General features: G+C 43.3%; 2 protein-coding genes across 3 annotated transcripts in view; both read right to left on the reverse strand.

Annotated features, from left to right (window-relative positions):
* LOC121586447 (nectin-2-like) overlaps positions 1–8,162 on the reverse strand; it is an 80,220-nt gene extending 72,058 nt beyond the window's left edge. For both annotated transcript variants that reach the window (XM_045226367.1, XM_041903130.2), the window contains exon 1: positions 7,765–8,162. In XM_045226367.1, the coding sequence (XP_045082302.1) occupies positions 7,765–7,837 (73 nt within the window). In that variant the 5' untranslated portion in view covers positions 7,838–8,162. The remainder of the gene's footprint in view (positions 1–7,764) is intronic.
* Positions 8,163–17,895: 9,733 nt separating this feature from the next.
* Positions 17,896–24,675, reverse strand: LOC121585580 (transcription factor 19-like). Its single transcript, XM_041901902.2, has 4 exons — positions 24,508–24,675; positions 22,246–22,857; positions 21,021–22,011; positions 17,896–19,255 (listed from the first exon to the last, which is right to left on the reverse strand). Exons 2-4 carry the CDS (start codon positions 22,502–22,504, stop codon positions 18,970–18,972), a joined length of 1,536 nt encoding a protein of 511 aa, XP_041757836.2. The 5' UTR covers positions 22,505–22,857; positions 24,508–24,675; the 3' UTR covers positions 17,896–18,969.
* Positions 24,676–25,054: the final 379 nt, after the last annotated feature.

Consider the following 25,054-nt stretch of genomic DNA (forward strand, 5'->3'; position numbering starts at 1 on the left):
TAAAATGTGCAGTTTTGTCACACAACACAATGCCACAGATGTCTGAAGTTGAGGGAGCGTGCAATTTGCATGCTGACTGCAGGTCCACCAGACCTGCTGCCAGATAATTGAATGTTCATTTCTCTACCATAAGCCACCTCCAACGTCGTTTTAGAGAATTTGGCAGTACGTCCAACCGACCTCACAACCGCAGACCATGTGTAACCACGTCAGCCCAGGACCTCCACATCCGGCTTCTTCACCTGCAGGTACGGTCTGAGACCAGCCACCCGGACAGCTGATGAAACGGAGGAGTACTTCTGTCTGTAATTAAGCCCTTTTGTGGGGAAAAACTCATTCTGATTGGCTGGGCCTGGCTCCCAAGTGGTTGGGCCTATGCCCTCCCAAGCCCACCCATGGCTGCGCCCCTGCCAAGTCAAGTGAAATCCATAGATTAGGGCCTAATTTCTTTATTTCAATTGACTGATTTCCTTACATGAACTGTAACTCAGTAAAATAGTTTAAAATTGTTGCATTTATATTTTGGTTCAGTATATATAGATCTTCTTGCAATTGAATTATTGTTTCATGAGCAGATGGTGTTAAACTATATAGCCTTCCTGTATTTTGTTTCAATCAAAGCACATTCTGCCTAGTAGCCTACATTCACACGCTGTTGAGTTTTGGCCACATTAGATTTTTTGTTTTTGTACTATTCAGCTAACAATCCTAAAATCTCATAAGAAATTAGGTGGTGTTTTTGGTGTAACAGTAACGTTATACTATGCTATTATATTTGCTTCTGTTACAGTGCATTCAGAAAGTATTCAGACCCCTTGACTTTTTCCACATTTTGTTACGTTACAGCCTTATTCTAAAATGGATTAAATATTTTTTTAAATCCTCATCAATCTACACACAATACACCATAATGACAAAGAGAAAACAGGTTTTTAGAAATTAGTATTTAATTTTTTATTTACAAATTGCACTCCACCAATCAGGCCTTTATGGTAGAGTGGCCAGACGGAAGCCACTCCTCAGTAAAAGGCACATTACAGCCCGCTTGGAGTTTGCCAAAAGGCACCTAAAGAACTCTCAGACCATGTGAAACAAGATACTCTGGTCTGATGAAACCAAGATTGAACTCTTTGGCCTCAATGCCAAGCGTCACGTCTGGAGGAAACCTGGCACCATCCCTACGGTGAAGCATGCTGGTGGCAGCATCATGTTGTGGGGACGTTTTTCAGCGGCAGGGACTGGGAGAATAGTCCGGATCAAGAGAAAGATGAACGGAGCAAAGTACAGAGAGATCCTTGATAAAAACCTGCTCCAGAGCGCTCAGGACCTTTATATTTATATTTCATGTTTCATAGGAATGAGTGTTGGTGGTGGGAAGTCCCTAAACTTCGCTGCTTTTTACAACCTGATCCTTTTAACTGAAGCATGATTGTGGCCCTCAGACTGGGTCGAAGGTTCACCTTCCAACAGCACAACGACCCTAAGCACACAGCCAAGACAACACAGGAGTGACTTCAGGACAAGTTTCTGAATGTCCTTAAGTGGCCCAGCCAGAGCCTGGACTTGAACCCGATCAAACATCTCTGGAGAGACTTTAAACACGTGTGCCAAGCTTGTAGCGTCATACAAATAAAACTTGTGGCTGTAATCGCTGCCAAAGGTGCTTCAACAAAGTACTGAGTAAAGGGTCTGAGTACGTATGTAAATGTATATTTCCGTTTTTTATGTTTAATACATTTGCAAACATTTCTAAAAACCTGTTTTTGCTTTGTCATTATCGGTTATTGAGTGTAGATTTACGAGAGAAAAAAATACAAATAAATTCAATTTTAGAATAAGGCTGTAACGTAACAAAATGTGGAAAAAGTCAAGGGGTCAGAATACTTTCAGAATGCACTGTATATAGATTACTAACTAATTATTATATGATCTTCTAAGACATTAATTCAGCTTTGATCTATAACTTTACTAAACTAGCACCACTGTGAGAAGTGGCGGAGCGAAGCTCTGGCAGCAGTACACCTCTGCAGTCCGCTGCACTGAACTAGCTAAAAGCGCACCAGCCGTAGCTAGTCTATTATTTTTCCTCGTGCTAAATTTTGTGATGCAGAAACAAGAGACCACATGTGTGGCTGTTTTATGAAAATCTGGGAATATGTGGCCAAGGAAACTTTTCTGGTTGGTCTCAGGGAATGTTAAAAAGTTAGCAAGGGAGACTTTTAAAACGGGATTGAGTGAAGGAACAGCAAATATGTTGAATGAGCAACTAATGAGCATGGAGACTGGAGAGCCTCACAGTTTGACAAAAGTACCTTATATCTTTCAGTCTAATAAGGCCAGTCGCGATTGGTGCCGTTTAAGATTAGGGAGGATCATTTTTTGTAATGAGCATGTCTTTATTTCTATTACAGCATATTGGATGACTGTCATTCATATTCCATTCACCCAGTTCAATGTAACATCGATAGGGTTGGGCTACTACATGATCCTCACATTTTCCCTAAACCCATCATCAGGTTGCTACAACCTAGCCTACAAATGAAAGTTTACAACGTAGGTGCAGAGTTCGAGAGACATTTTTTTGTAATCAAGGTGACAAACAGTGATACATTCAATACCGCCTTGGATACTCTTGCCTGCAGAGAAAAACATTTGTAAGCAAGGTGACAAACAGTGACACATTCAATACCGCCTTGCATACTCTTGCCTGCATCTAGCTGATATAGGGTGTAATCATTAGTCCAAACAGTTGCAAACTAGTTTCTATTGGACCAATTCAGGTATGTCTATCCCCGTTTCGTTCCGTTTGCTTGTGTTTAAGAAATGTTTTTCAACAGAATCGGTGGAATGAATACACCACTGATCACCCGCCCTCACAGTTCACTTTCATAGCAGCCACATACAAACAGCATGATCACTTTGCTCATTGTATAATTCCTTCTCGCATGTCTCACCTTTTCCCTTCGATTGTGGACTTCACTTTAACAACAGCAGTCTGTGACCAGGCGAAAAAACATTTCCTTCACATCATAACCACTACACACAGTCTACATCGTTGTCACCATATTAGCTAACGTCATAGTCAACATAGCTACTAGAACTAACATGTCAGTAAACCCACTACAATCATGCAGTACAGTGTACAGCAAGCAGTTTAGCAGTTACACTGGCGGGCCCCGGTGGCAATACATTTATAAAACCAAAAGCTTACCTTGACTTGGAAGAGTTCCAGTGTTGGATAGCCTTAGCCAGCTAGCTAACATAGCATCCCTCTCTGTTTGAGTCGGGTGTTTGAGTAGGCTAAACTAGCTAGCTGCATTCACTAGCTAAGCAAGTGAAACAAGTACAATGAAATATAGCTAGCTCTCTCTCTCTCTTGCTTCTCCTTAATTTTTTAAGATATCACCACATTTTTATGCACTGCAGTGCTAGCTAGCTGTAGCTTATGCTTTCAGTACTAAATTCATTCTCTGATCCTTTGATTGGGTGGACAACATGTCAGTTCATGCTGCAAGAGCTCTGATAGGTTGGAGGACGTCCTCCGGAAGTCGTCATAATTAATGTGTAAGCCTATTGAAGGGGGTGAGAATCATGAGCCTCCTAGGTTTTGTATTGAAGTCAATGTACCCAGAGGAGGCCGGAAACTAGCTGTCCTCCGGCTACACCATGGTGCTACCTCAGGGAGTGCTGTTGAGGCTACAGACCTTCATTGCAAAACAGTGTGTTTTAATCAATTATTTGGTGACGTGAACATATTTAGCATAGTTTTATCTAAGAAGGAGAACTTCTTAAAATGTTTCACTATTTCAAAGGCCCCACTGAATACGGCTATTTACTTACTTTTGTGGCTCTTCATCAGAAGCATGCTCTTTGTAAGTAGTGAGACCTAACTGTCCTCTCCAAGTTTAGCTGGAATTTAGACTGAAAGGATTTGAGAAATGTGATTGGTTGACGATATGCCTATGACATTGGCCTACGTCTCTTATTGCGCTGTGCAGAATATCAGATCTCAACAACGATTGGAGAAATGTTTAACATCACCAGTACCACATCCTTATGATACAGTATATATCTATTTTCATAAGCGAACGTGACTGCAAGAGACAGGTTGGAATGTCTGACTGAAATACGGGACAAATTAAAAAAAATTCAAAATTTGCCGTGTTTGAATTTGTTGATAAAATGCTAGACATGATTGTTTGGTTGAGGGACGCGGAATAAAGGGCCAAAATGCGGGATTGTCCCTCACAATCTGTGAGGCTGGCTTGTGTTATTCCAGTCGTTCTGTATTCTAGTTGGATCAGATCATGCCCGTGTCTCATTATCTGTGGTCAGTGCCGTGTGCTGGATGATTCCGCCAGCCACCTGTCAATGTGTATGAATGTGTGATGCTGCGAACAGTAAATCTCCTTAGCATGTGCTCACATATCCCTTCTGCACTCACGCTCACCAGTTAAACATTCTTAACTGTTTAAACATTCGTGTAGGCCTGGATTTTATACGCCAGGAACATCAGATTGGGCCTACTGGAAATGGCATGCAAAAAATGTAATGGAGCATACTTGAAAGAGAATGCATCTTATTAGCAACCTCTGCAGCAATCACTCACCCAGTGTGAAAATTGGGCGCCTTTAAATCACTCCCCCTGAAAGTAAAACACCATAGAAACATCCCGAGGTATTAGGGTCTCATTATCACATTTCTAAAAGCATCTGCACTGAAAATAGACTCTGGGGTTAAGACTGTCGAGCCTAGACATGCCTGTCAGTTTCATTTGCCAAACCCACTGAAAAATGGAAGCAAAATGTTTCTTTTTGTTTGCTACCCAAGACAACAGTCAAAAATGCATCCTGGGCTCAATGTTCTGTCTTTCTATGCATATAATTTCATTCAATTTTTTGCTTTGATGCCTAGGGTTGAGTGAGCTGCACAAATTAAAATCAGAAGATGAAGTGGTAATAAGATCTCTTTACAGGAAGCAACTAGATCCATTTTTGTTTAGTCATCAAGTTAAAATTTTGCCTATAGACTCAACTAAAGTTAACTGATACAAAAGTGGAGGAAAAAGTGACGGTGCTCAGCTCCTGTTTGATCCAGACCAGAGACCATGGACGGCCTATTGCACTGTCATGGAAGGGTTACGATGTCTACCATAAAGACAATTCACCATGTGTTTGTCATGCCTTTTAAACAGCCTGACAGAACTGTCACCAGGTCTGCAGAGACTAAATGTCGTGATGAAGTGCTTGATGGAGAGCACACTGAAGTGGCTAGGACAAGCATTGTGCTGCAGCTGTCAGGCACAATTTTCAATCAACCTATTAATTACTGAGGGATATAAAAGTAATGAATAAAGCTTGCAGTGGACCGGCAAAAAAATATATATATATTCTGTGTCTGTTTTACATAGAGAGGTGCTGTGAATAAATGTTCACCCCAACACTGGTGGAGAGAAATGTTGGTGTGCAGTATGCAAATGGAAATTTGACATGCTAAACGCAGGGGAGTTGCAGGGAGCCAAGACAGACATTCCGATTTAGACAGAGGGCACATGGAAGGGCGAGAGTTCTCCTTGCCCACTCAGAAATCCATCTCTTTAGCCTCCGTTTCATCTCAAACTGCAAGTGGGTGGAGGGGTTTGGAAGACTGGAAAATCGGTAGCTTATCTGCCTCCATCTCGGTTGCATCAGCAGGAGGGGTTGATCTAAACAACTTGTTGCAAACGATTTAGAAGTTACTTGGTGGAGGAGAGGGCATTTATCTATGGTGAACACATCTCAATCGAAATTCATTACTCCTCCATAGCGCTATTCATTTATGATTCTATTTTTATTCATTACTCCACTGCATGTCTTTATACATTTGTGCAGGTGCAGTTCTATTCCATTTGCCTGTAAGATTATCTGGGTTATTCCAAAGTAATCCTTGAGATGGTAGACTGTTCATAAAAATAAATTAATCATTTTCTTTTGAAATTGTTGTTATAATAGAGTTGGTAATTTTCTTTTACCACGCCTGAAAACCTCTACATGCAAGAAGACTGAGGAAATGGTGGTTGATAGCTTCCCTTACAGCAAGAGACCTGGTTTGGGTGAGCTGAGGACATGCAGGAACCTTCGTCTAAACATTTTCTCAGTTTGAGTCGTCGTCCCCCCTCCCTCCCTCCCTCCCCTCCCTCCCCTCCCCCCCCTCTGCCTGAGTCTCTGACAAACCACACATCTATAAACAATGGGGCCCAGAACTCAGGGGGGAGAGGGAGGATATTGGGCCTTTTAATTCACCAATGACTAAAGCTGCTACAACAAAGGGCCAGGACAGGAGCTGGAGCACAGTCTGAAAATAGGCTAGAAAGCGAGAATGGGCATACTGTGAAAGGGCTGGAATTTACTCTGGGTGGGGGTATTGGATGGCGGAGTGAGGGGATAGAGGTTTGTTATGTGCAGTGTATTCAGGGTGCTTCGAATGTTGATTGAGCTCTGAAATCGTAAACATTCAGAAATTCATCCAAGCAAAGTGACAGTTGTTTTACTTAAATTTATACTGCAGGCTTTACTATACTGACACCTGTTTGCAATTAGGATTTGTATGGACATAAAAATTAGCAAGAAAGATTACTAGAAACATGTAATTTGCTTTACGCTTACTAAAACATTACAGCACACAAAACTGATGTATTTTTTCCACACCCCAGGCCTGAATTCAAGATGTATCAAATAGTACACTAGCAACACCACCAGACAAGATTGTCACCTCAATGCCCCAAATTCATGCTGCCACTCAGAAGTATCCATGACAACCATCTCAAAATCTGAACTATAAACCCAGGCAAACCTCTACCCAGAAACTCTTAATAGGGTTAAAAGCATCAGGCTACAGTAAATGTCAACACAAATTGCATAGGCCTATGCAATATGTGTGATCAACCATCAAATCAATAAATTCCTCAGGTAAGTTCTTGGAGACATAACATTTGAATTGTTTATAAGGCTAAAATAACTTATGCATAGGCTACATTGGCCATCTTCATTTTACAGTTTTGAGGCTACAATAGATTGACATTTGTTTTGTAAAAACACTAGGATAAATACAAATGAAGGTAGAGTCCATTCTCGGTTTATTTTCTCCTTTTCTTTTAAGAGCTTTGTCACAACGGTCCAGTCAGTCAAACCACACAAAACGCCCATAACCAAGTGTCTTTGCTGACAATGTGTTGTAGCCTACAGCAACACCCTGTTAATGTTTCTGACTTAATTTCTGCTCTTGTAAAATATCAGCTAGATCACTATTGGCTGAATGAAACTCGTTAACTGAAAGGATCTGAGGAAACCCCCAAAAAAACTCAACCGAGACGGTGTCGAAACAGACCACGCACACCGCTGGATTAAGGTGAATCAGAACAATCACACCTGCGCTGCTGTCTACGCGCCCTGAGAAATAAATAACCCCGGGAGGCCACACCTTGCATACATAACACGGCGTACAGAAACTCGGGATAAAAGGAACCAGGCGGTATTGTGTACAAGTGAACTTCCACAACAAGTCTTGAGAAATCAATACCGCCACCTCTGAAATCCTGTATGACCGTGTGGGTGAGCCACACAATGTGCATGCGTTTCACATGGGACTGTGGATGGATCTATGGCACAGTTCGGTTGCCGATACCGAACATGAGTGAACGTGACCCATTGAAACACAGAAAGAAAACGTATAGGTAATAAAATAACCGGAGATGACAGAAAGTAGGTCAATGTTCATGGTTCTTACCTTGAATAATCAGAAGTATCCCTGCTGTCACCAACAACATCATTGGTGATTGTTTAGCGTAGTCTCGCGCCATTCTTCTAAAAAAAAACGAGGTGGATATAAAATCCCCACCACCAGCACCACACCAGAACACACTGAATATTCCTTGACTGATTGCTTCTCAGGAAAAAATTATAATAGGAATAGACCGCAAAACAGACCGGAGTCAGTAAACTATGGGTTTGATCTTCAGTCCGACGTCTTATTTCAAATTACAGTCGACTCTTGACAGTCACACAAAAACATTCAAAACCCCTCCCGGTGTGGTGCGGACGTAACGCGTACAGGTATGTCTCTGGTGTTCGCTAAATGGCACCAGAAAAAAGTAACACTCATGTTCCGTGTCTCGGTTATTTCCACTAAGCATTCGCACGCATTCTGAGTGGGGGATTGGTTGTGATGTCATAATATACCACCTAAAACCAGAGCCATATATTAAGAGAGTTGGGGCAACTTTTAGAATTGTGAATATTGTTCTAATTCTAGACATTAAGTTGCATAGCATTGTTTAAATATTCCCCATGTAATGTTAATGGTGTGCTAACATGGCTGCCATAGAACGTTGTAGTGTCATGTATATGCATCGTAATGCTCATTCTAGACATTCCGCTTTATAGTATTTTTTTAATATTCCCATGTAATGTTAATGGGAGCTAAAATGGTTGTCACAGAATGTTGAAGTATCATGTAAATGCACATAATGCAGAAACCGCATTGGCCTGATGCCGCGTTTAAAATAACTGGGAACTCGAAAATCTCCGACTTCCGACTTCAGTGCGTTCAAGACAACTGGGAACTCGGAAATTTCGAGCTCCGACTCGGATTGCCAAGTCGGGAACTGGGGCCTCTTTCTAGAGCTCGGACCTGAAAATCACTGACGTCATTATTTGACATTTTTTTTCCGAGTTCCCAGTTGTCTTGAAAGCACCATGAACTTGTCTCTAATGGTACTTTTATGACGACTGGGAACTCGGAAAAGAACGAGGTCAAATCATGTAGGCCTATCTTGTTTTTCACCTAATTTTAACATTCTGTCATAAAGAGCACATGTTCAACTTAATAAAAAAACACGTTTTCCCATCTCAAGAGGTTACATTTAAAACATAGTTACATACTGTAGTAAGTGCAGATTAAGTGCCAAATTAAGTGACAGGGTTGACGATTTCATCTTAAATTAGCAATAAATCACCTTGGGGAAATGGAAGCTTGTTGTGTGCAACAGGGAGGGGCAATTGAATGCAAGCTAAAAAAAAAAAGAAATGAAATTGTAAAAAAAAGTATAGCCTGTCTATCTAAAGCTAACATAGTTAATGGATAACATTTTACATTTTAGTCATTTAGCAGACGCTCTTATCCAGAGCGACTTACAGTTAGTGACTGTATACATGTTTTTGGTTTTTTTCATACTGGCCCCCGTGGGAATCGAACCCACAACCCTGGCGTTGCAAACGCCATGCGCTACCAACTGAGCTACACAGGACAGTTGTTATGCTGGACTCACTCAATTTTCCACCACAAAGCACCAGAAAATGGCCAAAAATAGTATAACCAGCTCACCTTCTTGTAAACTATGATTTGACTATTAGATGTTCAATGTTTCTTTTGAAAAAATTTTTTTAAAAAGGAATCGTTTCACCATATTAAAACGAGAGTTCAGTTAATATAACAGGGTTTTAAAATGAGGGACAGGTTGTTGTTTTTTTTACCTTAAAATGAATCACAAATCACATGAAATAAATAATAATCTTCAGAAATGACTGTCAAAGCAACAAAATAACAAGGGATTTACAATGATGGTTGAAACCTGGGAGAAATGTTGGGGTTAAATGGATTAAAATCTTCCTGTATGTCACCGAGGGTATGTCAAAAGCCTTTATTCATATAAAAAAATGGATTTATTGAATTCTCCATGTGGTCTATATTAAAGGGCACTTCATTGAATATAACAGGCTTTTAAAATTCAATGCACTATTTATACTTAAAATATCAAAGGCACTCATTTCATGGAACGACCCACAGCCTATTAAAAAAAAAAGATCACAATAGATAACCTTCTTGCTTATTCCGCTGACCTACATGGATTGTGGATCCATTTTCTGTCTATTCGTCTATACATTTTTCTCTGTAGTATATGGCATGAATGATATCACAGTGGTAGACCACACAGAGGATAATTGGGCTATTTTGAGTGGGTGGGACTCAATGATGAATATGTCTATGCTGAGACTACAGCTTGAGAGGCAGCATAGAAATCAAATCAAATCAAATTATATTTGGCACATGTGCCGAATACAACAGGTGTAGACCTTACAGTGAAATGCTTACTTACATGCCCTTAACCAACAATGCAGTTTTAAGAAAAAAAGTGTTAAGTAAAAAATAGATAAATAAATAATAATCATAATAATTAAAGAGCAGCAGTTCAATAAAATAACAGTAGAGGTCGAGTCAATGGGGCCAGTAATTGGGTAATAGTAGGGAGAAACAGAGTAGCAGCAGCGTAAAAGAGGGAGGGGGGGGACAATGCAAATAGTCCAGGTAGCCATGATTAGCTGTTCATGAGTCTTATGGCTTGGGGGTAGAAGCTGTTAAGAAGCCTTTTGGACCTAGACTTGGCGCTCCGGTACCGCTTGCCGTGCGGTAGCAGAGAGAACAGTCTATGACTAGGGTGGCTGGAGTCTTGGACAATTTTTAGGGCCTTCCTCTGACACCGCCTGGTATAGAAGTCCTGGATGGCAGGAAGCTTAGCCCCAGTGATGTACTGGCCGTACGCACTACCCTCTGTAGTGCCTTGCGGTCTGAAGCCGAGCAGTTGCCATACCAGGCGGTGATGCAACCAGTCAGGATGCTCTCGATGGTGCAGCTGTAGAACTTTTTGAGGATGTGAGGACCCATGCCAAATCCTTTTAGTCTCCTGAGGGGGAATAGGCTTTGTCCTGCCCTCTTCACGACTGTCTTGGTGTGTTTGGTCCATGATAGTTTGTTGGTGATGTGGACACCAAGGAACTTGAAGCTCTCAACCTGTTCCACTACAGCCCCGTCGATGAGAATGGGGGTGTGCTCAGTCCTCTTTTTTTCCCTGTAGTCCACAATCATGCTTCAGTTAAAAGGATCAGGTTGTAAAAAGCAGTGAAGTTTAGGGACTTCCCACCACCAACACTCATTCCTATGAAACATGAAATTCAGGATCTTCCCCAAAATAATATTTGTTTTTGAGTTCACAGACATACAGTTCATTCGGAAAGTATTCAGACCCATTTACGTTTTCCACAGTTTGTTACATTACAGCCTTTTCCCTCCAATCTACACACAATACCCAATAATGACAAAGCAAAAACAGGTTTTACATTTTTTGTGCAAAAATAAAAAGGTCCTGAGCGCTCTGGAGCAGGTTTTCATGAAGGATCTCTCTGTACTTTGCTCCGTTTATCTTTCCCTTGATCCTGACTAGTCTCCCAGTCCCTGCCGCAGAAAAACACCCCCACAGCATGATGCTGCCACCAGCATGCTTCACCTTAGGTATGGTGCCAGGTTTCCTCCAGACTTTACGCTTGGCATTCAGGCCAAAGAGTTCAATCTTGGTTTCATCAGACCAGAGAATCTTGTTTCTCATGGTCAGAGAGTTATTTAGGTGCCTTTTGGCAAACTCCAAGCGGGCTGTCATGTGCCTTTTACTGAGGAGTGGCTTCCTTCTGGCCACTCTACCATAAAGGTCTGATTGGTGGAGTGCTGCAGAGATGGTTGTCCTTCTGGAAGGTTCTCACATCTCCACAGAGGAACTCTGGAGCTCTGTCAGAGATACCATCGGGTTCTTGGTCACCTCCCTGACCAAGGCCCTTCTCCCCCGATTGCTCAGTTTAGCCGGGCGGCCAGCTCTAGGAAGAGTCTTGATGGTTCCAAACTTCATCCATTTAAGAATGATGGAGGCCACTGTGTTCTTGAGGACCTTCAATGCTGCAGAAATGTTTTGGTACCCTTCCCCAGATCTGTGCCTCGACACAATCCTGTCTCGTGGCTCTACGGACAATTCCTTTTACCTCATGGCTTGGTTTTTGCTCTGGCATGCACTGTCAACTGTGGGACCTTATATAGACAGGTGTGTGCCTTTCCAAATCATGTCCAATCAATAGAATTTACCACAGGTGGACTCCAATCAAGTTGTAGAAACATCTCAAGGATGATCAATGGAAACAGGATGCACCTGAGCTCAATTTCGAGTCTCATAGCAAAGGGTCTGAATACTTATGTAAATAATGAAACCTGTTTTCGCTTTGTCATTATGGGGTATTGTGTGTATATTGATGAGGGAAATGTTTCATTTAATCCGTTTTAGAATAAGGCTGTAACGTAACAAAATGTGGAAATAGTCAAGAAGTCTGAATACTTTCCGAATGCATCCTTGATGAATTTATTTAAATCCTCTGTTGATCAAATGTGGTATTTGGTCGATTGATGATTATAGGCAGGTGTACGTAATTTCCCAACCTGTATCCAAGATGTCACCTATTTAAATATTTATGCATAAACACACCCTCATAACCTCCTTATGTATACATGTCGCTCAGAGGAGAATGTTGCCTCAGAATATGTCCCTGTGATTGGCGGTATGGCCTTAAGCTGTGAGATACGTCTCTATTAGCAGCTCATTATCACAGGGTCACCAGCTGACTTTTTGTCTTGGAAATACTCTCAATCAAACAATTAATAGTGGTGGAGCATCGAAAACCTTCTGTCCTCTAAACTAGTGACCACCCCGTGTGTGGGTGTACACAGCATACAAATCACCAACTATAGTGTGCCATCTGTTGTCAGTTTGATGCAATTGCGGCACACATCCATCGCCTCGCGTTCAGGTCGTCCTGGCCTTTGCTCCTCAATCTCCTTCCAGGGGGGAATATAAATCAACTCCCACCCCCTGACTGGCTGTCAGCTCTGACCCCTATTGTGTTATTTACCCAAGATGCTTTGGTCCACCGCTGGAGCCAGGCAAGCTAGCAAAGTGCTCTCTCCCTTATTGTTTTCTTTATACAGGAGCCCATGAATTTTATATGTGGCCCTCTGTTTTCACTTCCATTCCAACAAGACACAAGGCCCATATGGTTTCCATGTGATTTGTGTGGATATAGATGTGTATGTTTTTCTATGAGGGAAGGTGACCCGCAGGTTGCCAGATAATCTTTCAATCTGCAAACATGTGGAGCGGTGGGTAAGAGGTGGCTGTCCATCACGATAAGGAGCCTGCTGACATGGCTGTGATTGGGAGTCGAAAACAGCAAACAGCAGGGGTCCAGAGCTGTACCTGGGCAAAATGGAGGCAATGTTCACCATCACTCAACCAAGGGTAGATTGGGCTGGTCATATCATCTGCAACATCTAGCCGGCACAGATGTAGGTCAAAATGGTCTTAGTCTAAAATAATGCTTAACTTTAGCCTTGGGGTTTATTGGGGTTTTATTAGGGTTGGGGTTAGCTCCATGGAGACCAAGGGGGCCAAAAACAACAAAGTTAATACCTCCAACTACCTCTGGAAATGATCTTAGTTGTGCTGGTGAACTTTAAACACTGAAATACTGCACTGTTCAATGGGCAATATTTTTCAACTAATAAAATAATGTGTTTATCTGTCCCAAAGCTCTACCATTTGTCTGACTGACACTACTGATGGCTCAACCCAACATTCTGCAAGGAGGCTTCAATGGAAGACTAGTCCTTCCACTGTGACATACAGACCAACAGAAAGACCATGCCTACAGTATCTCTGGAAAACTAACCGCCCACCAAAAAGTTGATTTGGTAAAACCATGTCATCAAAAGAGATGACTACGGTAAATGCATCTAATGTTTACTAGCCTCTTCCATCTCCCCCTCTCTCGGCCAGACCCTTTCCGTGCCATTTGAGAAATTGCCCCTGTGGCCAGAGATCGGCTCAGAGGAATCAGATTGATTTAACAAGCTGCCGCTTAATGTGATCATGTATCAGTCGGAGCGACACGTTTAGCGCCGTAAATCTTAGCCATAGCAGCCTGCTTCATTTTTTAAAGCGTTGATCTTGCATCTCCCTCCTCTCTCATCCTCCCTCCATCTTTTCCCTCCCCATCGATGACTTCCTTCTTCCCCCTTTCTTTTCATTCCTTAATTAGAGCTTACCCCTCTCCCTTTCCCCTCCCCTATTAGCTCAGCTGTAGCTAAGTGTCGCTTTGGTAAAGGCACTCCAAGGGAGCAGCAGATACTACTGTTCGGTTTAATTAAAGACATTAAAGGGCTAGAGAGACATGGAGCTCCAGGGACGAAGTGTTCTCACACCTCCTGAAATATTCCTAATTTCTTCCCCTCCCTCTCTCATTCTATCTTCCATTCTCTCCATTTCTCTCCCACTCTTTTCTCCTCCTCTATCTGTTTCTCTCTCTGTGTCTCCGCCACCTTCTCCCTGGTGTCCTCCGACTCGTGAATATCCTCATTAGTTTAGTACTGTGGACTTTTTTTTACAGTTAATTGGTGTTTTCCCTGCTCGTTTATTTCCAATACGCTTGTTGCCGGATTTATGAAACTGTGTGGGTTTGAGTTTCAGGCACAAGGGTGGTAGCTGTGTGTTTGGAATATATACTGAGACCCTTTTGGGTGTGTGTTTACAGCTTCTGTGAGTTGGCATTTGTCTCACCTAAACTGTATAAAGTGTAGGCTTTTGTCCTTATGCTGAGAGAGCCTCTCCTAGAAGGCGTTGTTGCATCTGGTCCGTCTTGTTTCTCCATATTTTGCCATTTTATACATAATAATTGTGCATCTGTTCTGTTCCCTGTACGGCGTCACTGGCTCCTGTTTGTGTGTCCGCTCATCCACTCCTCATCCACAATTCACAGCTCACACACAAACACAACCGCAGGCAGGCGCTTTCTGATCGTCTCACATCCGCTCAACACTCCTCCATAAATAGAAAACCGGCTCCCCAGGGGGAGAAAACAATGTTTGGTGGACAGATTAAAGGGGGGAGAGCTCATTGAGCGAGGGGCTGGCTGGCTAGATGGGTGAGTCTGGCGAGATTGCACGGCCGGTTTCATTTCTTCACATTCTCTCCCAGTGTGAGAGAGCCTGTGGGTTTTACATCCCTTGTGCTTGACTCATGTCCACTGCTTGGCCCCTCTGCCATGTGAAATAGTAGGCCTTTTACTCCCATCACATAAAGACTTAGCAAAAACAATTACTGAGAATGGATTGAGACAAGAATGCTAATTTACTGTAAGCAGCAGCGCAGATGCAGAGCAAGTGTATCACATAATTGGCAGTTCAACAGACTTCACTCAATCACGTAAAATACTTCAATACAATCAATTACAGAGAGATAAATGATATAGCCTACTGGGAGGATGCTTTCTTTCTTTATTACAAGCAGCGGATTCAGAGAAAGTGTACCACATAATTGGTAGATCAACAGCAGTTTGCCCCTGTGGAAGACTAAGTCGGCACTCCTTCACAGCCTACAATAAAGCCACCTGTCATTGCTACTGTTTACTTTCATCCACCGAGTCTCAACTCAATTGTTACGACTCAGAAATAGCCTGCTATCTGTGGGAAGGTGAGGTAGGAGCCGTGGAATGATAACAAAGATGAATTGTTTTGCATTGTTAACCCAATGACCCCAGCATTCTGCAACACAGACCCCATAGGTGCAGTTAAATACAATGTTTTGATATTAAGATTCACAATAATAATCAACTGCTCTTGTGATGTTAACCTCACCACCCCTGATTACTCAAACACCAAGATGCTAGAGGGTTGATATAGCCAAATTGTTTTGAATAATAATCAACTGCTCTTGTGATGTTAACCTCACAACCCCAGATCACTCAAACACGCAGACATAACAGTGCAGATATAGCCCCATTTGTTTTGAGATTAGGATAGACTGGAGACTGATGGTTGTTATGTTTACTACCTGTGGACTGAGTTCAGAGAATGAAGCATGCCACCCACTGTGAGATACTGCTGTGTGAGTGATGGCCTTGCTGGCCTGTGTGTGTGTGTGTGTGTGTGTGTGTGTGTGTGTGTGTGTGTGTGTGTGTGTGTGTGTGTGTGTGTGTGTGTGTTTGAGCCTAAGCATATGTGTTCTTATGGGTGGCATAACTGGTCATTTCATTACAAGTTGTGATACCAGTATGTGTTGTATGCATGGGCAGCGTGTTAAACCCTCTCTGATGAGCCTAATGACAGATAGGGTGCCGTTAAAGTGTCATGTCCAATTACTGCCACACTTACTCTCCCCTCCCTCTGACACCAGGGCCATCCATCAAAGTTAGTTATCTGCGACATAAAGCCTGGTCATGTGCGATGATCATCCCCCTACAACTGGCAAATTAGGGAAAGGGAAAGGGGATACCTAGTCAGTTGCACAACTGAATGAATTCAACCAAAATGAGTCTTCTGCATTTAACCCAACCCCTCTGATTTTAAATGTTTAATAGGTGTTCCAGGCTGATTTGATCCCAAGTTAAGTATCTGACTACAATTTTGTCAGCTCGAAACAGGTCTGCGATAAGTAAAATATAAATTCTCCCCTCGGTTCTGCTAAATGTGATTTATGTAAATCTTTTAGAATCATACTTTTATAACCTGTTGTTACTGGCTGTGTTTTATTCATTATTGAGAAAGAGTTGCAACTTTGACCTGCAAGCATTATAGCCCGGAGAGTGCTATAATGCTATCAGACATGAATTTCCATGGTCCATTAATATTGTTTGGCTGTAATTGATACACTCATTAAATTGAACACAAGGCTCATGAACAGTGCACTCATTGTGTTCCAGACACTTACCTCTCAGGCTGTACTATTGTGTAAAAGGGTTTCCCTCCTCTCCTGACTGGTGCTGGAAGCCCACCAAACCAGGGTCAGGTTGGGGTCGGGAGGAAATAGTAAGCGGCTCATATCCTGCGCTGAGGGCAGAAACAGGTTCTTGGGGGAAGTGGCAGCAGCTCCAGAGTGATCCCATTAGGCCTCAGTAAGCCTGTGTGGCAGTCACACCACACCTCTCAGGAACCAGAGCACATATGGGCCAAACTCTGTTTGGCTGGGGTGTCTGATAATATTCTGTGGCAATAAATGCACTGTAATCCATCATCACAATATATATTTTTATATCACAAGCCTATTTTGGCCCTCGCAGTAACTTATCTCACCCGCATGCATTCAAAAATAATATTGAATCCTCTTTGAATTGTGTAATGAAAACATATGATTTTCATTGAAAATAATTGGGAATGGCTGCATAAATATATCCAGACGGGTAGTTTTATACCAGGCACTTATAAGTGATGTCAAAAGCCATGGAGTTCACTTAAAATAACAAGACAGCCCTCTGCTGGTGACAAATAAAAATGTGAAATAGCCTATTAGCTCCATATTCTCATTACCACACTCCCGATAGCAGTACTCTATTTTCCCTCAGACTACAATTATCTGAGTCAAATAGATTTTCGCCTCCCTACTGTCTCATTTCCAGTCACCTCCAAGGTTCCCAGAATTAACGCTGCCTGTTGCTGTGGCTGCCCGGAAAAAGTGTTGCCATGGAAACACGGACAATGTAATACTCTCCCTTGAGTCTGGCGGCATTTTTCTCCTCTATAATCTATTTCCCAGGCGGTCTGTGAGTCTGTCTGCAGAGATCTGACTTGGTATCATGTTAACCAGGGCTTTAGGGCACACCTCACTAACCTGAGAGCAGACGTGCTCCAATTGGAGAAAAAATCTGGATTAAAAGCTATTATAAAGGCCAGAGAATGTTATCACGACTCACAACCCACCCAGAGCCATAGATTTATATGTACCCCAGAAGGCCTAAGTCTGAGTCATGGTGATATCATGGTGAATTGAAAAGAAGCTAACACTGGTGATCTTGATGCTCCACAGAAGATCAATTAAATCTGTGACGGTGCAGCATCGAAATCACTAGAGTGCTGGAGTTTCTTTTCAATTTAGCAGTTTTTAACCATACACCTGGTCATTCAATAGCCAATAGGTGTGTGCGTTATACTTTTTCAATAAGAGTCATGGTGAACAGAACAGACTTGTGAACTACAGGTTGAAAAGATATATCCCATCAATACAATTTGAAATACCTTTTATTTCTTCCCTGATAACCTTGAAGAGAAACATAGCGAGCTGATCTTATAATCATTAAAGTGAAGAGTGTGAAATATTTTGTGATCATACATCAGGTGTAGCAATCCATCCTCCTGGAGAGCAGGCTTTTACTCCAGCCGTACTATATCACACTTGGTTCAGCCAATCAAGGTCCTGAGGAGCAACTGGTGAGTTATAGTAGGGCTGGAACAAAACCCTGCAGGAGGGTAGCTCATCAGGAGGAGGGTTGGCCATCCCTGCTCTACAGCTGGACTTAAATCTATTTGTGTTATGGACAGATATGCAGACATTGTTAGATACATAAATCAAAGTCAGACAGCTTATGTTAATTCGAATAAAACGAAAGAGTGTGAACGCAGAAAACCCATGCTCATCTTTTTTGCGTAAACATCTTTACTGAACAGGATAGAACCAAGCGAAGCATATCCTTGCTCGATTATTCGTATTGTGTGATTATGAGAGTATTGCAATGCATATTGTGTTACTGCAGATATGAATTTGGTGAATTCTTCAATACCCCCTTCATTAGCCCCAATCAACAGCAGGGTTATTCACAATGCAATATGGAAATACTTCGTACACTAAGTTAAAAACCTGCAGTCTGTCACTATGTCTACTTGTTTCGAGACTTGTACTGGACACCAGAGTAGCCTTTGTAGCTAAAAATAGTTCAACACAGTTCATATCAGTCCCCAGGGTTACTACTGCTAACCCAAGTTCTAGCTTTCACTGTATTCCTCATATCATTGCTCAACATTAGAGCGAGCTTGGATGAACACTTCGAAAAATGTCAGTTTAGGGAGGCCTCTAATTATTACATACATGAGACCAGCCCTACTGTCCGTACGAGCCTCAGTCACAACTAAAGACCTCCACGAACACTGTACAACGTCTATTTTCATCATACAATCCACATTACACAACAATCAAGGTCTTTTTTTCCCTCTCACATAAACAAGCCTCAAATTCATTGCGGTATGATTAAGGCATTAAGTGTGCTCTAGTGTAGGGGGCTGTGATCCACTCCTGATGTATCAGCGGCAGCCACAGTGGAAGTCTGCGTTGGGGTCCAGCAGGAGGTTCTTGCGTTCGCAGTGCAGGCAGTCCAGGTGGTACCAGGCGTCGCAGTCGTCACACTGGACCCACTGCACCGTGTCCTGCTGGGGCAGGCGGCAGCGAGGCGCGGCACACGGCTCCACCCCCTGGGACACTCCCTCCACTTCGTCTTCTGAGGAGGACGAGGAGGAAGATGAGGAAGAGGACGGAGGGGGAAGGGAGGGCCGCGGAGGAGGGTGCTTCCTTGGTCTGCCCCGCCGCTTGCTGGAGAGGGAGGGAGGAGAACGAGGTGTGTGAGTGTCACATTTGACTTTCAATGCATTCACTATATTTCACCAAAAATACATATTTGAGAATGTGAAGTGAGAACGGAGCATATTTATTTACAGAGAAGGAAAATGTACGACAAATACTAATACACTGCTCAAAAAAATAAAGGGAACACTTAAACAACACAATGTAACTCCAAGTCAATCACACTTCTGTGAAATCAAACTGTCCACTTAGGAAGCAACACTGATTGACAATACATGTCACATGCTGTTGTGAAAATGGCATAGACAACAGGTGGAAATTATAGGCAATTAGCAAGACACCCCCAATAAAGGACTGGTTTTGCATGTGGTGACCACAGACCACTTCTCAGTTCCTATGCTTCCTGGCTGATGTTTTGGTCACTTTTGAATGCTGGCGGTGCTTTCACTCTAGTGGTAGCATGAGACGGAGTCTACAACCCACACAAGTGGCTCAGGTAGTGCAGCTCATCCAGGATGGCACATCAATGCGAGCTGTGGCAAGAAGGTTTGCTGTGTCTGTCAGCGTAGTGTCCAGAGCATGGAGGCGCTACCAGGAGACAGGCCAGTACATCAGGAGACGTGGAGGAGGCCGTAGGAGGGCAACAACCCAGCAGCAGGACTGCTATCTCCGCCTTTGTGCAAGGAGGAGCAGGAGGAGCACTACCAGAGCCCTGCAAAATGACCTCCAGCAGGCCACAAATGTGCATGTGTCTGCTCAAACGGTCAGAAACAGACTCCATGAGGGTGGTATGAGGGCCCGACGTCCACAGGTGGGGGTTGTGCTTACAGCCCAACACCGTGCAGGACGTTTGGCATTTGCCAGAGAACACCAAGATTGGCAAAATCGCCACTGGCGCCCTGTGCTCTTCACAGATGAAAGCAGGTTCACAGAGCACGTGACAGAGTCTGGAGATACCGTGGAGAACGTTCTGCTGCCTGCAACATCCTCCAGCATGACCGGTTTGGCGGTGGGTCAGTCATGGTGTGGGGTGGCATTTCTTTGGGGGGGGCCGCACAGCCCTCCATGTGCTCGCCAGAGGTAGCCTGACTGCCATTAGGTACCGAGATGAGATCCTCAGACCCCTTGTGAGACCATATGCTGGTGCGGTTGGCCCTGGGTTCCTCCTAATGCAAGACAATGCTAGACCTCATGTGGCTGGAGTGTGTCAGCAGTTCCTGCAAGAGGAAGGCATTGATGCTATGGACTGGCCGCCCGTTCCCCAGACCTGAATCCAATTGAGCTGGACATCATGTCTCGCTCCATCCACCAATGCCACGTTGCACCACAGACTGTCCAGGAGTTGGCGGATGCTTTAGTCCAGTCTGGGAGGAGATCCCTCAGGAGACCATCCGCCACCTCATCAGGAGCATGCCCAGGCGTTGTAGGGAGGTCATACAGGCACGTGGAGGCCACACACACTACTGAGCCTAATTTTGACTTGTTTTAAGGACATTACATCAAAGTTGGATCAGCCTGTAGTGTGGTTTTCCACTTTAATTTTGAGGGTGACTCCAAATCCAGACCTCCATGGGTTGATACATTTGATTTCCATTGATAATTTTTGTGTGATTTTGTTGTCAGCACATTCAACTATGTAAAGAAAAAAGTATTTAATAAGATTATTTCATTCATTCAGATCTAGGATGTGTTATTTTAGTGTTCCCTTTATTTTTTTGAGCAGTGTACATGATAGAGCACTGTAGTTTGGATGCTGTCACGAGGGCATTCTCACCCAGAGGTGATGTGAAATCTGCCAAACTGCCCTGCCCGCCCACTCTCCTCTTTGCAGATCCTCAGGGACGGGGACGCCAGGGTGTAGCTCTCTCCTCCCACCACCATAGGGGAGTACACTGGGGAGCTGTGAGCCTGTCGCCTTCCCCGCCCAGAGGATGGCGGCGAAAAAACCTTCTGCTGGCGAAACACAGAGACGTTCATATTTGGGACAGTCCTTTGATTGTTTGGGTCGATCTCCCACCTCTGATTGATGTTGAAGGATACATGGTTGAGTTTGCCGTTAGCGACGATGGTGTGACAGTTTGCGATCGGTTTGGGCACAGGCACATGTTTCAGTTCGAACTGGCGTCGTACATCCTGGTTCGTTTTGGGTAAATGAGCGTGGAAACCCTCAGACTCAGACTTATAGAGGCGCCTTCTCTTCGTCCCTCTAGGTCCGTCCTTCACTTCTCGCTGGTTCCTGGCCTCGTCCGAGCTGTCATCCTCCAGAAGGACAGTGTGGGCTGACTTGCGCCTGCTCTTGGATGAGGGCGGGAGTGACTTGGATAAGGCCACATAGGTAGTGGGTGGAAAGGGAGGAGGGGTGGCGGGCGGGACCAAGGATGTAAGGGGCAGGGAGGTGGAGCTTGTGTCTGTGATATTGCCGTCACTCCTTTTAAATGTCCAAGGAGTCCCATTCATCTTGCTCAGGCTTCCGATGGAATTCAGAATGACAGTCGCCCTATTGATGGACAATGTGGAGAGATCCAAGTTGGCCACCACCTTGCGGTCCAGGCTCGTTCTGATCCGGTTCTTCAGGTCGGAGGAGAAGGTGCCGGCCTTGGGGATGGTGATGGCGTCGAAGTCCAACGGTCGCACGCTAACCTTCTGGAAGAGGAAGTAGAACTCTGGGCTCCCTCTCTCTGATTGGCCGCCGAAGGTGAGTGTGTCACCATCTGTGAGCTTCCATTGGACACCTGGCTGCAGACGGACCTCATTCACCCAGGTACCTGGCATGGGAAGGTGGAGGAGAAAGCGCAGATGAAAGTAAAATACATTTGAATGACACCTAAGGAAACTAAACATAAGTGTGTGTGTAGTTGTAGAATATGTTAAAAGAAATGTAACAAAATAAATATTAAGATAGAATGAGACATATCAGACTACATCACAGTTGTATGTCTCCGATGGTGATTCTTCTAAGAGCAATGTACTGTAATCATGTTGGATGGTGTGGAACTCACCATGGCTGCTCCGGTCGTTTATCTGCACCTTCCAGCCCCCCTCAGCCGCTCCCTCCGCCTCCCTCTCAGCATGCAGCTCAGCATGGATCCGGGACACAGACATCGAGTCCAGTGTGACATCACACAGCTCTTCCGCACGGCCCAGCCGGAACACTGAGTGGGTCAGCGCCGGCCGGAACGTGTACAGGTCCCGGGCCGAATCTGTAGAGGACGAGCCAATTCTCAGCAGCTGGAAACACGGCTGGACTCCGGACAGCATGGCCACGACTCACCGATGCCCACCACAGTCAGTGACAGCTACTTTCTTACATTGAGCTTAAATAGCACTTAAGTCAGTGAATGTGATAAAAAGCTGTCTGTAATGCTAGTAAAAGCTTGGTTCTTAGTATGTGGTGTTGAATGAATTTGAACGGAGTAAACATTAAAACTCGTTTTAACAGTAAAACGTAAAAAATATGTTGTATACAATCTCTAACCTGCACGGTTATTTGCTGAGTAATGTCACCTAAATATCAGTTGTAATACTAATGTGTACAGTTGACTAAGCTAACTAATTCATAAATTTACACTAAAAGGATGGGCGCTAGAACTGGCAGCTTGAGGTGGTTCAATCTGAAAAGACAGAAGAGGGAATGTTTGTAAGACAGCATGCCCATATGACTCATTCAGCATGTCTACACCAGAGATGGTTAACTAATTTATATTGCTCATATAATAAATTATGACTTTCATATTTGACACAAATGACAATCTATGGATTGATGGCAATTTAGCATCCTATTGCCTAGTGATGGGGGAGGGAGGGTTGATACAGTAACTATTTTGGGCGATATTATATCGATACTTTGACTCCAAGTATCGATTTGTAAATCTACCTTTTGCTAGGTAGTGTTAGCTAGAGCTAGTCGGCTGTACCTGTGCCAAAACTCTGGTACAGTATTTTTTTTATCCTATAGCTTGTTCTCCATCTTTTTAAAATGAGCCTATTTTCAGCACTTATTTCACCACTGATCAAAACTAATTTTCACATGCTCTCTGCAGCAGACACATAGTGAGCAATATGTTTGGAACATCAAATCGCAATACATATCGTATTGGCACCTAAGTATTGTGATACTGTATCGTGAGGTCCCTGGCAATTCCCAGCCCTACCATTGCCCTATCTCAGGGATGGGCATCTGGCGGCCCGCGGCCCCCCTGTTGTAGGCCCGTAGATCAATTTCCAAAAATGAATGTATATACATTTCCAGAAATATATTTTAGGAACTCAATCGGGATCTCAACTTACTGTTGAGAGTTAAGAGTACACAGGTGTCATTTCTAAATGTGGTTGTGCATCAGCAGTTTCTCTTATGTCAGTCACTCAATTAGCCCATGTCAGCTAAAATGTTTTAGATTGTTAAGTTAGTCTAGCCAGCTATCTAAACTTGTAGTAATCATGGTTGAATTATCAACCGGGGTGCCCCATTAATTGTGTTAGTTGCTCTGCACCCTACGGCAAAATGTGTACAATTACAGGAAATGTGATGTAACCTTGCAAATGTTTCTCTTCGCCCCATGGAAAATGAGTAGAATTGCATGGAAGTTATAAAATTGCAAAACCTTCTCTCCGACCCATGGCAAAAATGGTAGAATTGCAGGAAATTAACTCTAAAACGTTTGTCCATGGTCAAGAGCGGGCCGCTAAAATATTTTGCTCGCAAAAAGGCTACAGCCAGCCCTGACTGAACGTATGGGTGTGGGTATGAGCCACTGTGGCCCCTCATGAGTTCCGAGTTTGTGGCCCCCACCCCCATCAAAGTTCCCATCCCTGCAGCATCTCAGAAAAGATGCATAAATTAACAATATGCATCAACAGACTTTTACATGTAGTTGAATAGTAGGTACTACCTTGCCGTTATGAGCATTCACCAATATGATGCACATTGTTCTAAAGAAAAACTAACCAAATTGCATGTAGTTAGTTAATAACTAACGTTACTGGATGCTTGACAGTGCTGCTAATTTGCTAGTGTAGCACAAGGCTCGTGCGGTGAAATGGCACAGGGACAAAGCAGTGGACAGACAACAAGTGAATCACTTGTTAGGTAGCTAAATTACAACGAATAGTTTTGCCAAGATGACTATGCAAACTAAACTATCGTTACACCGATTAAGAGGTGCATAATATTAAGAATTCAAAATACACTACTCGGAAAAAGCATTTCACAATCAAGGCGTAGACAGCTGGATAGTTCCTGTAATCCACATTGAAAGTCATACCTCCACAAAAGTGGTTCGAATCTGGTGCACTTGAATTCTTATCCACTGCCTAACTATGATGCTAACGCTGCCGATTGTTTAAAACTGTCTATATACTTTAGTATTTTGATAACTTTGGACGTATGTCCAATTTAAACGTTGTTTGCTGAACAGAGGTTTTCGCGTTCTTTTCCCCAGGAAGTCCTTTGAAATTTGGCGCGCCAGCCAGGCTTCCTTGTGCGAGATTCCACGCCATTTCCGCCCGCCTCTGTGCTGTCACTCACAGCTATGGCATAGTTATAAATGAAAGGTACTGTAGCTACCTGGCCTGCTACTACATAGGAAACTCGTAGGTAGGTAGGTAGGTAGTTAGTTAGTTAGTTAGTAGTTAGTTAGTTAGTTAGTTAGTTAGTTAGTTAGTTAGTTAGTTAGTTAGTTAGTTAATAGTCTGTTGATTTAATCGTTTGCTGTAATTAAGACAGGAAATTATTCAAGAAAAATAAGTTTATAAGGTTTTTACAGCGTTTCATACCGCGTGGCCTTCACCTTAGAACAGTGCACTGCAGCA

This window comes from Coregonus clupeaformis, chromosome 17 (genome assembly GCF_020615455.1).
Source record: "Coregonus clupeaformis isolate EN_2021a chromosome 17, ASM2061545v1, whole genome shotgun sequence".
Classification (NCBI taxonomy): domain Eukaryota; kingdom Metazoa; phylum Chordata; class Actinopteri; order Salmoniformes; family Salmonidae; genus Coregonus; species Coregonus clupeaformis.